The sequence below is a fragment of the Psammomys obesus genome, unplaced genomic scaffold (genome assembly GCF_907164565.1).
Source record: "Psammomys obesus unplaced genomic scaffold, mPsaObe1.curated_primary_1811, whole genome shotgun sequence".
NCBI lineage: Eukaryota > Metazoa > Chordata > Mammalia > Rodentia > Muridae > Psammomys > Psammomys obesus.
This window is the reverse complement of record NW_026590120.1, coordinates 64647-79455: the sequence shown is the minus strand read 5'-3', so window position 1 is coordinate 79455 and position 14809 is coordinate 64647. Positions and strand designations below refer to the sequence as shown.

General features: G+C 54.6%; 1 protein-coding gene across 1 annotated transcript; it reads left to right on the top strand.

The window, feature by feature from the left end:
- Window positions 1–2464: 2464 nt before the first annotated feature.
- Window positions 2465–14334, top strand: Bpifb3 (BPI fold containing family B member 3). Its single transcript, XM_055606598.1, has 15 exons — window positions 2465–2576; window positions 3326–3482; window positions 4970–5074; window positions 5398–5538; window positions 6677–6740; window positions 7652–7712; window positions 8232–8323; window positions 8448–8627; window positions 9243–9296; window positions 10569–10739; window positions 11212–11279; window positions 12313–12355; window positions 13049–13112; window positions 13540–13616; window positions 14305–14334. The coding sequence occupies exons 1-15, from the start codon at window positions 2465–2467 to the stop codon at window positions 14332–14334; spliced, it is 1419 nt and encodes a 472-aa protein (XP_055462573.1).
- Window positions 14335–14809: the final 475 nt, after the last annotated feature.

The window sequence follows — 14809 nt, the reverse complement described above, 5'->3', positions numbered from 1 at the left end:
TGTGTGTGTGTGTGTGTGTGTGTGTGTGTGTGTGTGTGTGTGTGTGTTTTATGTGTGTGTTCCCTCCAGAGCTGTGTGCTTACAGGCTGCCATTGATTTCAATGCAAGTTTGCCATGTTGTTAAGTGGACCTGGTAAAACTGTGAGAAAAGGAAGGACAGCCCGTCATCCCCACTATTCTGCCCAGGACACGTTAAATGGGAACGTGCTGGCCATCTGTAGGCGGTTAAGTGAATCACGCTATGAAGATGGATTTTGTCATCCTCTGACATTTTAAATTCATGGCTGCTGAAATGCCAAGCGGTGTGTCAGCCCCTGGGAGCATGGTTGCTCTTCTGTTCATAGGGACCCCCCTATATCTGGTAAACAGTGGGCACCCCACAAGTGCCTGCTGTAGGAGGACTGACTGAGTGATTGAATAAATGAATGCCTCTGAACCAGCCTCTGAAACCTGCCTGCTATGTCCTGGGGATCCCAAGCCACGGGGAGGTAGTTGGAGTTGTTGACCCTTCCCCAAGAAGGCCCCAGTCTCTTTCCCCAGGCTTGGACTTCTCCATGCTAGGCTTGTGCTGGGTTAGAGATCAAGAGTGTTCAGTTGCTCTTAGAGCCTTCCTTCCCTCCAGGCCTCTTCGGAGGGTGGGATAGAGAGGCAAGATGGACCCTCTTCCATTGTAATGGCTCTCGGGGATCTGAAGGGAGCTACCTGGGGAGTGTCAGAGCCCCACCCGCCACAGCTGGGGAGAGGGGCTGGCTTCTGCAGCCCCTCTGCAGGTTTTCCTGCCCCTGGGCACTGACCCGAGCCCCTGGCTCTCCTTGCAGAAGGAAGGCTTAATTTAGGCCCTCAGGGGAAAAACCACAATTTGCTCCTGACATGACATACTGACGGGTTTCTGGCTGCTGTGCCCCCTTTGTGTAGGTATATAAGGGCCGCCCTGGGCTCAGGTATGGAGGAGCTGCCAGGAGGCTGGGGACCCACTCACAGAGCAGGAGGAACAGGCTGGTAAGGCGGCCCAGGTGACCTGGCTCCAACCTAATCTCCCCCAGCCCCCAGAACACCCTGTGACTCTTGATGTCCCATCTGAATAATGAACACAGAAGGGGTCACTCTCAGAAGGGACAGAGCCTAGGCATGCCTGGAGGGCAGTAGGAGGGAATTCCCCTGTCTTACAGACATGGGGTTCTGGCTATATAAAGGCTTGACAGAGCTGTCTGGGCTGGAGCCGAAATTGCCCTTGAACAGAGTTCTAGGCTAGCCTCTCTCTCTAAATGGCAGGACCTGACTGACCTCCTACTATGGTGGTATTTCCTTCTGTGAGAGATGCTCAGGTGACAAGGCCCCTCAGGGCCATATTTTGGTAGGCAGGGTGCACAGCCAGCTTTCTTGCTGGGGCCTGTGGTGCCCATGGGACGCCTTTGTGCCGAGAAGAAGGTGCCTACTCTAGGTTGACTCAGGCTGTAATTGAGCCTGCACGTTGATGAGTGAAGAGTTGTTGGAGCCCATCCTTACACCATGATAGTAGCCCTTCCAGGGCACATGGGAGCTACACCGAGGCCCAAAACACAGAGTTGGCCAGCAAGGATATGGACACACATTTGCATAAATGCAACTTGTGAGAAGTGCCTCAAAATAAACATCCCAGTGGCTGGTAGAATTCTCCAGACAAAGCAAGGGGAGAGGCTTCTCCTGGAAAGCGGTGAATCTGATGGCCCAAGACTCAGCCATGAGATGGCATGGAGGAGACTTCCTACCAACTAGAATAACATGTACAAAGGCCCCAGGGTGGGGCAGGATTTAGTATATTTAAAACTCAGTTGGTTTAAGATTAGTGGGTAATGGTGAGAAGCCTTGGGCCTCATCCTGGGGTAGCGGGAGCCACTGAGGGGCATCTAGTGTGAGGGGATGGTTGGAGATACGCCTACAGAGAAATCTGCCCTGTGGATTTGCAGTTATAACCAGCTGTCTGTCCTCTGCCTTCACCCCATTTCCCACTCCAGAGACAATTGCAACAGAGGTGGAGAGGAGGGGTGTGTGTCTCAGACCAGCCTCTCCTTCTGAAAGGGCACTTGGAGCCAGCAGGGAAGCAACCTGGAGCCACCGCTCCCTCCCTGTTGTCGTGGAGGGTCTCCCTGAAGCAGACCCTGCCAGGCTTCCATGGCAACTTTCAAGTCACAGGGACTGTTGGTCCTGCTGGTGATCAGCTCTCTGGCCTTGGTTGAGTTCCCTCCAATCTCTGGGCCTCAGTTTTCCCACCTGTGAAGGGGATCTGCTGCAGAAATTGGAAGCTGTGCTGGGCAATGCATACTTCCCCTGTGTGGCTGGATAGGGCAGAATTCAAGCTACTCCTGGCTGTTTGGAAAGGAAAGGGGCTCCAGAGCAGCAGTAACAGTGATGGAGTGCAGGAGGGGACGGGCTGGGTATGCAGACCAGGTGAAGTCTTTCTCCCTCCCCAGGTGTGCAGCTGACAATGCTGGGTGTGCACACCCTGCTTCTGCTCTGGGGCCTGGCCACTCCGTGCCTGGGGCTGCTTGAAACAGTGGGCACACTTGCTCGGATTGACAAAGATGAGCTGGGCAAAGGTGAGCCAGAGGCAGGTGGGCAGGCCAGGAGGGACTCAACTGTTTGCATGGGAGACATGTTCGAGCTGGGGCCGAATGCTCAGCTGACAGTCTGTGAGGACCTTGCGGGTGCCGGCAGCACATGCTCCGGAAGCTTGGGCTTGCTGTCCAGTTCCTTCAATGGCCGCTGCTGCCCTTCCCTCTGAGCAGGGAACTGGGCTATATAGAATGGCCTAGGGCTGGAGGCAGAGATGGAGAAGGGGCTGGCTGGGTCATATTCCCACCTCTTGTTTCTGGCATGACCATCTCAGGAACAGTACAGGGTTTCCCACAGTGGGGTCTCTCCATCCTGTCCCCCCACAGTCATAGGGTCAGGCTGTGGACCTCAGGATGGGGTTGTTCTAGTATTACTGTATCAACTCCCTGGATCCATTCTCTATTTTGGCCTCAGTGTAGGCCTGGGATCTGGAGCCCACGTTTAACTCACAGCCTTCACCTTGTATTTGCTCTGACATTGGGCAAGCAGTGCTTGCCCCTTTCCAGTCTCCTGTTTGTCTGGAGATGAAAGATGGTTGGGGTGGGGGTGTTCATTTATTCCTGACACCCCCTGGGTACCACAGGTGGAGCTACTGGGAGAAGCTTGAATGTGAAGTGTCAATCCCAGTGAAAAACAGCTCCTAAAGCTCAAAGGAAAGGGTGTCAGCCATGATCCTGTCCTCAGGGTGGAAGAAGAGTTATTGACTGTACCTCTGACCCAACCTTCTCTGCAGCCATCCAGAACTCGCTGGTTGGGGGCCCTATTCTGCAAAACGTATTGGGAACAGTGACATCGGTGAACCAGGGCCTCCTGGGCACAGGAGGGCTGCTTGGAGGCGGTGGCCTGCTGAGCTACGGGGGTATCTTCAGTCTTGTACAGGAACTCTCCGGGTGAGTACTCAGGGCTCTGAAGGGTTCTGTGGGAAGGCTTGTCTCCACTTGCTGCTGGGAAGGGGCGTGGGGGACAGTGATCACTGGTAGGCAGTGATGGTGATGGGGAAATGCCTGTCACTCAGGGCATGGGGCTGGAGACAACTCTAGTTACATGCTGTGTGACCCAGGGAAGGTGGCTTGATTTCTCTGGGCTAACCCAGGTGTCTGTCTGGGTCCTTTCCTCATCTCTTTTGTGTATCTGTTCACAAGACTCTGGCCCTGATGAGGTCCTTCTCGGCCCCTCCCCACCTTCAGGGCCTCTAGGGAACACTGACTCTGTACACACCATACATTTTATTGGTTTGTCTTTGTTACCATGGCAGATTATAAGCTCAAGGAGGGGGAGAATTCTCATCTGGGCTGTACATCAGAATGCCCTCAGCATATAAACAAAGTTTAGAATGAAAGAAATAAATGGCTAATATTTTTTTAGCAGAATAGTCACCTGTAGGGGTTTCTAAGTCACCCTAAACTCTGTTGGTAAGTTGGTCTACCAAATGCAGAGATAGGACAACAGTCACCTCCCTCTATGGGGGGCAGAAGCCCCACCAGGAAGGTTCCCCACTGAGCTCATTCAGTGGTGGAGGGGACCGTGTTCGTGTGTATGGCTGCAGCCCACGCTGCTGGGCCATGGCTGGAGTGAATCAGTCAGCGGAGGAGCCCAGGCTTGTAATGGTAGAGGAGATGGGGGCCAGGTCCCCACATAGCACCCTCATCTACAAAGGGGGCTGGTGACAGCCGATAGCACTCAGCTTCACCGGGTCACTCTGAGGTAGTCCTGGGCTTTACACATGTGACAGCAGCAATGTGATGTATCCCCAGCCACAGTTGGGTAGCCGCAGAGCAGGGGCATGAAGCGTCCTGTGGACACCATGATGCCAGGGCGCCATTTGTCTGCGTGCCTCGGGCCAAATGAAACCACATAGCAGTGAGCACTCAATAAATGCTGCCACAGATTCCGCATATCTTCATCCCTCCTCCGCTGAATGAGCCTCACACAGTCCTTGCTACAAGGAGCCGCAGAATGTGCCAACGCCTGGCACGACAGTGCCGTGAGCTCAGGCAGGGCTGTAAGATGCAGGCTGAGACCCACGAGGGAGGACTTCCAGGACAAGGGGATGTCTGGCTGAAGTCAGGAGAACCAGGCAGACTCAGCTAGCTGGGGGAGGATGCTAGGGCAAAGAGAGTCAGGAATGGGTGCTCCAGATAGGAATAGCAAGAATGGGCTGGAAGAACACCCGGCTAAGAAATCCCTTGCGGGCTGTGCTCTAGGTGGAGCTCCAATGTCACAGAGGCCAAACTAGGGCTGAGGGCGCTGGGCAGGTAGGACCCCCAGCTGTGATGCTGGGGTCACATCGCTGAGTGTGAACCTTGCTGGGAATCTGCCAGCTGGGTCTACCCAGGCCCCCCGGTAGAGCGAGCAGTCCACTCCCCCTCCTCTCCAGGCTGAAGATAGAGGAACTAACTCTCCCGAAAGTGTCAGTCAAGCTGCTGCCAGGGGTTGGGGTGCAGCTGAGCCTGCACACCAAGGTTAGCCTGCACGGCTCTGGGTGAGTGCGCTTCTGGGAGCCCCATCCATTGTCCTCCCATTTCCCCTGCCCCACCTTCCCCAGGGCAATCCCATCCTGTTTCTCTTGGGCCCCCACTCTATTACCTTCCCCCAGAGGATCCCACGTCATGGATGTTCCCCAGGCACCCATGGAGCTTCCCAGGCCCTCCCCCACTGCCTGAAGTGGGGAAGGGGGCCATGCAGATGGCTTTGGGAATAGGGCCTCTGCCATCCACAGGGCCCAAGGATAGAGTGGACATGGCCTGGGTATGGAGATGGGTAAGGTCTGGGAACCAGGCCATGATCATTTTGGGGGTCTTGCAGTCCCCTTGTGGGCCTCCTGCAGCTGGCCGCAGAGGTGAATGTGTCCTCGAAGGTGGCGCTGGGCATGAGCCCACGGGGGACACCCATCCTGGTCCTTAAGCGCTGCAACACGCTCTTGGGACGCATCAGTGTGATGTCAGGGTGAGTCTCTGGCTTGGAACATACTCATTTCAGCATGGGGTGCCTGTCTCCAGCTCTGTCTGAGAGCGTCACGCTGCCCTGCAGTCCCCGCTTTCATCCACAACATAGCTACTCCAGATTGATGTCCTTCTCCTGCCCCTGGGGTCCCACTCAGGGCTCCCTGTCACCCAGAATCTCTGTCCCTGCTCTCAACATGTAAGAGTCCCAGCTCAATCCTTGACCCGAGTGACCCTGGAACTGTTCCTCCACGCTGGGACCTCAGTGTCTCCTGTGTGTATCTGCAAGCACCTTCACACTCATCCCTTTCTATGGGACACCCACTCACCTGCCCATACTCGTGACCAGACTCACTCCAGGGCGAGAGCAGTGCCCACGGAGGGCATGAGCCCTGCCCAAGGTCTCACACACAGATGAGACAGGCATGAAAGTTAGTCTCTGACCACTGCACTGCCCTTCCCTGGCCCACTGCTCCTCTGTCTTCCTGGCATCGTTTTTATCCCATTGAGTCTTAGCTCCTTACTTAGCTGGCTTGGTGTTAGCTGTAGGTGTAGGATGGGGTCCTCTGTGAAGGCTTTAACAAGGGGATGGCAGGTGAGGTCTTCGGGTGCCTTAAACTTTAGCATTTTTCCTGATGCTCCTGTGGCGGTAGGCCCAGGGTATTTGCTGTCTTGAGATGTGGCTCTGTGGGGGTGTGACCCGGCATGGTCTCCAGGCAGGCTTGAGCCCAACTACTGACATTGCTCATCCTTGGCCCCCTGCTCACTTAGTACTCATCCATTGTTTATTGCGCCCCAAGCTGAGTCAGACATCGCTGCACGTGCGGTGACTCTTGTCTACGATTGTTGTGTGAGACGGGGGGTCAGACAGTTCCGGAACACAGGCTGCCTAGTAGGCATGTGCGGGCTCCTCTCATCTGGCAATGGCATTGGGTAGGGTGGGGCTGCCCAGCCAGGGAAGCTAAAACCTTGGGTGTCCCAAGGTAAGGCGGGGCCACGGCTTAAACACAGGTCCTCAAAGCCCCAGCCAACCTCACAAAAGAGACAACCCCACAGGAAGAGGTGGCTGCGAAGAGACAGGAGAAAGATGGGGCCCCTGGTCCCCCTGCCCCGCCATCCACCATCATGTCTCTTCTACCCAGGCTGCTGCCCACACCGATCTTCGGGCTTGTAGAACAGACACTGTGCAAGGTGCTGCCCGGACTGGTGAGTGTGAGCCCTGCCAGGCTGCCAAGCGCAGTTAGCTGGCATCCCTAAGACACCGTGAGGAGCACTGTGTGGGTGGCAGTGGATTGTCACCTGGACTGAAAGGACCAGTGCGGCCACGGGAGGGGAGATAACACCTCAGGTGGGCTCAAGGAGGTTCATTCCGACTCTAGGGCTGTGCGCAGCAATCTGGCTCTGTGTGCTGGAGCACTTTCAGCCGGAGCTCTCAGCCATAATTCTGGGCAGGGTTGGGGTTGTGTTTTGAGGTCAGTGTTGCGTTGTGGCATCTCTGTGTAGTTCTCCTCTGTGGCCGCCTGATCTGTAGGTTGCACCAGCTGGCTGCCTGCATCCATTCTCCTCCCAGGGTGGGCCTGGAGCTTGGGCATCAGTCTGGCCTCAGCCCTGTCTTTTGTGTCTGCCAATAACTGTGACCTTGGCAGGTGGGCCCTTTGTCTCTGACCCCAACTGTGGACTGAGGTCCTGGGCTGGAGTCTCTCTTGGTTGGGTAAAGCGCCTGCTTGCTGCACTCACAATGCAGGGTCCAGTGAGTGGCAGGGCAGGGTGTGGTGAGTCTTTGGGATGACAGAGAAGATGAGTTATCTGGGGACTCCTGACCACAGGCCTCTGGCTCCGCACTGGAGTGGCAGGATGGACCTACGGCCACAGAGGGGAAAGCAACCACCTTGGCCTTGCCCCCACGGCCCCTGCAGTTTCTACCATGCCTCCCCGGCAACTGTTAGCACTTCCTAATGGGGCTCTTGTAAGAGACTGGGTGTCATCTGTCTCCACACCCTTCTTTGCTTTGAGCCTCAGCGTCACAGAGCCAGTCATTTTGGAGAGAGGCAGCCATATCCTGCCCCAAGCAGGGTGTCCCTGTATCTCTCCAGTGACCCTGGTCTCCTCCTATACAGCTGTGCCCGGTGGTGGACAGTGTGCTGAGTGTGGTGAACGAGCTCTTGGGGGCTACTCTGAGTAAGTTGGGGCCCTGCCCCTCCTCTGTGTTCCTTCTGTCTGCCTTCCTTTGCCATTGAGCCATGGAGGGAAGTGGGGGAGGAAGGTTCTCCTCTTCCTCAGGCTGTCTACTTCAGGAAGAATCTTGGAGAAGCCCTAAGGCGGAGACCTAGGAAGAGGTCTTAGCGGGGATGTCTAGGGAGGAGCCCAGATGCCCCAGAGCCTTGTGGAGACCTCTGTACTCAGGGAAGCGTTAGAAGACAGCAAAGGATGTGCTGTGGCCACCCCTCCACCAGGGAGGCTGTGGGAGGCAGGGAAGTCATGGATTAGTTCCAGCAGTCCTGAAAACTGCAACACAGGCTTTGCCATTCCGTGTGGCCTTGGGCTGTGCACCTCCACCAGCTGGGTGAAATGGGGTTACTGAATCACCCGAATGAGTTCTGGGTAAAGGGTAAATGTGCAACAGGTGCTCAATAACTGCCAGTGGCACTGTCCCTGGGGGCTGGGTTGAGGTCTTCCTGTCTGCCCTCTTTCCTGCAGGCCTGGTGCCCCTTGGGCCTCTGGGGTCTGTGGAGTTCACTCTTGCTACATTGCCCCTAATCTCCAACCAGTACATTGAGCTGGATGTGAATGTGAGTGCCCCAAGGCCAGGGTAGCGGAGTTCCTGGTGGAGCCCCAGAGGTGGATGGGAATCCTGGGCAAGGCTGGGAGGCTGAGCAATTACAGATCCTCCTATCTCTGTCTCCTGCCCGGTAGCCCATCGTGAAGAGCATAGCTGGTGATGTCATTGATTTCCCCAAGCCACGCCTCCCAATCAAGGTGCCCCCCAAGGAGGACCATACCTCCCAAGTGACTGTCCCACTCTACCTCTTCAGCACGGTGTTTGGGCTCCTGCAGACCAACGGTGCCCTTGACCTAGACATCACTCCTGAGATGGTGAGTGGGGCATGGGGACTGCTGGGTAGGGACACCTGCTCGCCAGCCTTGGCAGGGCTGCCTCTGAGGTTTCCCATCATCACTCCTAGCCTTGCTTCCAAAAGGAAGGGGCACGGGCCCAATGGGACCACATTTCTTAACATTTTAGCCAGGGCTGGCAAGCTTGTGTGACCCCCCCTGGCTTATAAAGACTGGGAGTGGTTTCAGGAGTGACCACCGTGGTGATGGACAAGAGCACCTGGGCCCATGCTGGCTTTTCCGACAGTGTGGTCCAACAGTAATGAGAGGGGACTGATCTCGGGCAGCTCGGCTGCACACCCTGAATGTCCTGGGCCACCCTTAGCCAAGGGAAGACCCTGGGCAGAGCCTTAGCATCACTTGTGTAAGGTGAGGGCAGCCTTAGCCCGGCCGCTGAGCTGCCGGGTGGACTGTGTGAAGGAAGCTGGGAAGAGCGTGCAGCATGCACCTGGCACCTAGCACAGTGTCAGGCTCGATTGTCACTAAATAGTGGGAGGGTCTGGAGTGAGCAGAGGAGGGAGGGCACAGTCCCCTGTCTTGTACCTATCCCCTGGGATTCCTTTCTTCTCCACTAACCTCGTTTGCTCTCACGTCCAGATTTCCAGAAATATCCTATTTACAACCACCGACCTGGCATCTTTGGCCCCTGAGGTGAGTGGCCCTCTTAGGGGTTCATTCCACTGGTGTGGCTCCTCCCCCTTGAATCTGAATGGACCCTAGAAATTTCCCCAGGCACCCATAGTTAATACTGAGTCCAAACTTATACTCAAGTGTGGAGTGCTAACACCATATCCTTTTCTGATAGCAAAACTGGCTTAGAAAGGAAAGAACCAGCATGTCTCAGAAACCACCTGAGTCCCGTGGTCACGCCACTCCAGCAAGCAGAGAACAGGAGTGTCTTCCCAGACTACCGATTTATAATTACATCATTCTGAATCTCACAGTGACCCCCATCCTTTGAGAAGTGATGGGAATCAGGAGAGTACAGCAGCTTAAAGGACAGAGGCATGGCCTCCAGGACACCTAAATACTGGGGTTTGAGGGCCGGTGCCCCAAGCCCAGATTGCCGAGTTACCGAATTATCAACCCAGGGGATCATAAGATCCACCCTCAAGGGTTCCTCAGACCTGAAGATGTCCCCTGCTCTTAACCTTCTCTGTCCTGGAGAGGCAAAGGAGAGGGGTCATGGAGGTGGAGATAGTGGACATGATCCCAAGGCCCATGTAATTCAAATGAGACCCGCCACTGCACAGCTGGGAGACTTAGAAATCATCTGAAGTTGAAATGATGTTAGGGATCTTAGGGTAGCAGCAGCGCCTGAGAGGGGTTGGATGGAGGGGCAGAGGACCAGGTGGGGTGGGATGGGGAGGGGTGAGGTGGGTGTGGCTGATGAGTTGGTTGTGGAAGACAAGGTCTGTGAGTCTCTGGGCTGAAGGGCAGAGGAGGCTCAGGAAAGGAGGGGGCTGGGGATGGACCCTCAGGAGAACCTCTTGACGGCAGGAGGAAAATGCAAGAGTGGCTGGGTGGCAGAGAAAACCAGGAAGGCCCTTGGGGGCAGCAGCAGATGTTTGTTGTTTTATTTTTGATACAGAGCCGAGTGTAGCCCATGTCATCCTTGAACTTGTTATTTAGCCTAGGCTGGCCTTAAATCTTGGTCTTTCCATTTCTCACTCCCGCGTGCTGTGATTTTAGACGTGTTCCCCATGCTCAGCTTGCTTGGGGAAGATTTGGCCTGTGAGTGAGACAAGAGTCTGATTTGGTGGCCCCACGGCTTACATGATGAGGCGAAGTGCCTGCTGTCCTAGCCTGTAATCTCCCTGCCAAGCATGGGACCTAGAAGATGGTCAATGTGTGGACTGGCCACTTCTAATACTGGGCCCCTAAGCTGCCTTCATGCCCTTGCTCTTTTCTTATCTCTCCCAGGCCCTGGGGAAACTGCCTCCTGGCCAGCACCTCCTGCTTTCGCTACGGGTGACAAAAGCTCCCATGGTCCTGCTGCAGAACAAGAAGGCCACGGTCTCCATCCCAGCCTCTATTCACGTGCTGTCTTCCATCCCTCAAGGAACTCCTGTAGCCCTTTTCCAGCTGAATGGGGTGAGTGGCTGAGGGGTGGGTGGGGAGCCCTACTTTAAATACCGAGACCTCCCACATCATCCCTGAACTAAGCCCAACTCTTTACCTGCTTCCCACCAACCCAGTGGGCCCACTCTGTTTCTTCAAGTCCCGGAAGTTGCTCCGCAGTGGCCTGCCTCTGCTCAGACATGTCCTGAGGAACCTGCTTCTTGCCTCAGCCTGCTCGTCCCAGCATGCCTTGTGCTCTGCCTGCCCTGGCTGTCTCGTCTGCTATCTCCCTAGGCTAACTCCGAGTGTCCCTGGGGAACCTCTAGATTCCCCCAGGAGTTAAACAGAAGGTCCTGGTCTGCAGCTCAAAACACCCGAAGCTCCTGACACACAATAGGCCCAGAGCGGCCCATGGCGGGAACAATCAGAGGCTCTCCAGGAATCTGGGTGACTGGCCCCGTGCCTTGCAGAATCAGAGAAAACATCTGCTCACTTTTCTTTTCAGGTTATGACTCTAAATGCCCACCTGGTTCCATCCACTACCAAGCTGCACATATCCCTGTCCCTGGAAAGGTAATGTGGAGTTTAGGATGTCTGTCCCTCTCCCTAGACACAAGAATTAGGAACTGGCTAAAACAGGGGTCACTTGGTATCGGTGAGCTGGGTATTTAGCAGATTTATCTCACCTTAGGGCCTGCAGGGAGGGGACATGGTGGTCACTACGGACCAAGTAGCAGGGCCTCAGAGCAGATGGCCCTGACTAGCCCCCCTGCAGCTCCCTCTCCTCAGAGACTGGCTCTGGCAGGAGCCTGCCCAGGACACGGAGACTGCATCATAACCCTGAGGCTGACCACAGGGACACGTGTCTCAGAGTGCTGGCAGATGCTCCTGCCTTCCTCAGATCCCTCATCCCTGTCCCATGTTAAGTGGACATCAAGAGAATCCAAACAGCCAAGATGAAGGTGGAAGACCATTCTCATACTTTTACACTATTGGCCAGGCTCAGGCAATGGGCCTGTAATCCGGGCCTCCCTCTCCAACTGGTGTTCTGGCCATGGTGAGGTCTGCCTGCCGCCTTCCCCAGTTGTAGAGAATTTCTAAGGTGTCTTTGAGACATACCTGTCCTGAGCCACAGCCCCCAGTATGCCTCTTCCTGCTCTGGCATAACCTTCTGCTTCCATCGCTGCCCTCCTCAACCAGGTCGGCTGCCTGCTCACCTCTGCCTCCTGGTGGCACTTCATGACATGGCACTCCAGAGGTGAAGATAGAGGTTGGCATGGCCATTAGTGAGCAGCTGCTGGATGCAGACTGATCCATGTGCAGTGTCAGGCTAGGGGAAGGCTGCTCATACACACAGACAGCTTGGAAACTCCTAGGAGGGGTCTGTGATGTCTCAGAAGGGAAGAGAGGGCCTTTCAGTCCATTTCGCAGGGAGGAAAACAAAAACCCTGGGCAAAGGCTGGAGAGAGATGAGCTAGGCCTAAGTCATGTTTCCTGTCTCTGGAAAGCCATGACTGGGGTGGGCTGGGGTGGTTTGGGCCAAACAGATCTCAGCAGGGAGTGAGGAGTGGCCAGAACCTCTCAGCATCTCTCTTCTCTCTGCCAGGCTGAAGGTCCAGCTGGCCTCCTCCTTTTCCCAACCATTTGATGTAAGTTCTGGGGAGAAGGAGCTTGGCAGAGGGCACAGCATTCGGAAGGGGAGTGGGGGCTGAGTCAAGGTCGTGGCTGCCTCTGTGTGGGCCCAGCCCCAGTGAATCAGAGAAGAAAACCAGAGCAAGTGTGCTAGTGTGCATGTTTGTGTGTGCCTGTGTACATGTGTCTGTGTGTGCATTCGTGTGTGCAAGTGACACCAGTCATCTTAGGAAAGCAAGCTAATCCCATGTTTTTCCAAGGTCTTGGACCCTCACAATTGTTAACATCCAAAGGCCCACAAGGTCCAAAGATCTGGAACTTCACACAAAGTCCTGAGTCTGGAAAGTCCTGCTTCTTAGACTTCTGAGGTTCTGAAATCTCAGGGATGGCCTCAGATTCTAGAATGTTCTGAGGGCTCCTAAACTGTCCTAGATCCTAAGGTCAGACTTCACAGAGTTCTACTAGAGCTGGGCGCATTTCCTTCTCTCTTTCTCAGGCACACCCACCCAAACCCACAGAATCTCCTAGAAGAGAATGTCTTCCAAGATCTTGGGCTAAGGGTGAAGCCTGCATTAACTTTGCTATTACTGGGTTACACAGTCCAATCCAAGGGTCCGGTTATCTGCCAGGAACTGTTTCTTTAGGCTTGCTGGAGGCTTCTGGGCCTCTCGTTTCCCATGAAGCCCCTCCCACTCCATCCTCTGTTGCAGGCATCCCGTCTAGAAGAATGGCTCAGCGACGTGATCCGGGCTGCCTACATGCAGAGGCTCAATGGTAAGGCTGAACTGGAGACTGACTTGCTCCTTGCTCCCTTGCTCTGATGAGAATACTGAGGCCATAGAGATGCCGGTGTTTCATTGATGCAGCAACGACCAGCACCATCATGCTCTTCTTTGGGCCTCCAGCGCTAACCTCACCCAGGCCCTGCTTAAGCTCCCACTGTTAAGTGGGAAGCAGCCATATCAACCAATGGCTAGACCGGAGATGGCACAGGATGCAGGGACTGATGCCTCTAGATGTGGCTGAAGGGGTACCACAAACATGACATAGAAAAGAAGGGCGTTGTCTTGTTTTGTTTGGGTATGGTGGGGTAAGTAGGAATTTGCCAACAAGAAGCTGAGTTCCCACAGGGAGAAACTTCTGTCTGTCATCAGGGTCTGAGAAACCTCCGTCTTTGTCTTCAACCGTTTTCTCTTCACAGAACACCTGGAGGTTGGAATACCCCTGCCCAAGATTCTCAACCTCAACTTTGCCAATTCAGCAGTAGACATCATTGAGGTGAGCATCCCCTCGTGCCCCCAGATGACATTTTAGCTTATGTTTGACACCTCTGAGGATCATGCCCTGCCCATCCTCTGACCTGCCTCTGTATCATTTCTATATAGCTCAGGGAATCACAAACCACTTACCTCAGAAATAGCAAATACATAGCACATGTATATCTACCTTTTCCTTCCTTGCCCATGGCAGACATTGTCAATCAATCACAGAATTCTGTTGAATTAAGTAAGTAAGACATGTCTGACCCAAAGAACGGCCCTCAGATATACTCACAGAATCACAGTTCTTCGGTTCATGGATAGCAAATATTTGTGCTATCCTTCCTTCATCTTGTTCCCGTGGCAGGCCTGACTAATAGATTGTGACACTGACCCCTCCCCCTTTTGTCTGACAAAAGCCTGTTCAAATCAGCACATTTTTGAGTCTTGAGATAGTTCTTTCTGTACCAATTTTTAAGGTGAGGATGAAGGCCAAGGGGATGTCAAGGTTTTTCAGGATGTTATTGGTAAAAATGGCCCTTGAAATTAAGTCCGAGTCAGCAACCTGACACACACACTAGACACACTCACCTGCTCACCCCTCATTTAATGCTGAGTCTCAGGTCAAGCAGGTGGCTAGGCATGGGATGAGACAGGCATGTGGGGCTGGGGCTTGGAGACCTAACTGAGAATTCCTGTTCTTACAGAATGCTGTTGTGCTCACTGTGGCCCCGTGAGGCAGTGTGGCTGCTGCTCTCCCTGTTCACTACAGAGTCCTGTTTGTCCGCCTACTCTGCCTCAGTTTCCCTCCCAGTCTCTAGCCTGCATTGGTGACAGTATAAGTGCCCCTTGTCCACTTGGGCCCACCTTACCTCTGTCCATGTGACTCTGCCTGTTTTTTTTTGGGGGGGAAGGGTGGTGTTGGGTGTGTGTGTGTGTGTGTGTGTGTGTGTGTGTGTGTGTGTGGCCAAGTGGCCATATATCTGCCTCAGAAAGCACATGGTACCTTGGTTCAGTCCCAGCTTCAATAAACTGATCCTTGTGCCTGCTGGCTGGTTCGTTCCCTAGCGACACAGGAGCAGCGTTGGCCTTGGCCTCCAATGACCTCTCTCATCCTTAGCAGGAGCTCCTGAGAGGTGAGAGGACCTGGAGCCTGGTTCTTGGAGTGCTGAGTTCCAGCCCACGCAGCTGGCCTGAGCAGCCTCTGATCCT

Excerpts from the sequence above, each read along its gene's own strand:
- Bpifb3 (XM_055606598.1), top strand. The coding sequence starts at position 2,465 with ATGCTGGGTGTGCACACCCTGCTTCTGCTCTGGGGCCTGGCCACTCCG. Across the intron at positions 8,324-8,447 it reads ACATTGAGCTGGATGTGAAT|CCCATCGTGAAGAGCATAGC; the intron begins GTGAGTGCCCCA and ends CCTGCCCGGTAG. Across the intron at positions 9,297-10,568 it reads TGGCATCTTTGGCCCCTGAG|GCCCTGGGGAAACTGCCTCC; the intron begins GTGAGTGGCCCT and ends TATCTCTCCCAG.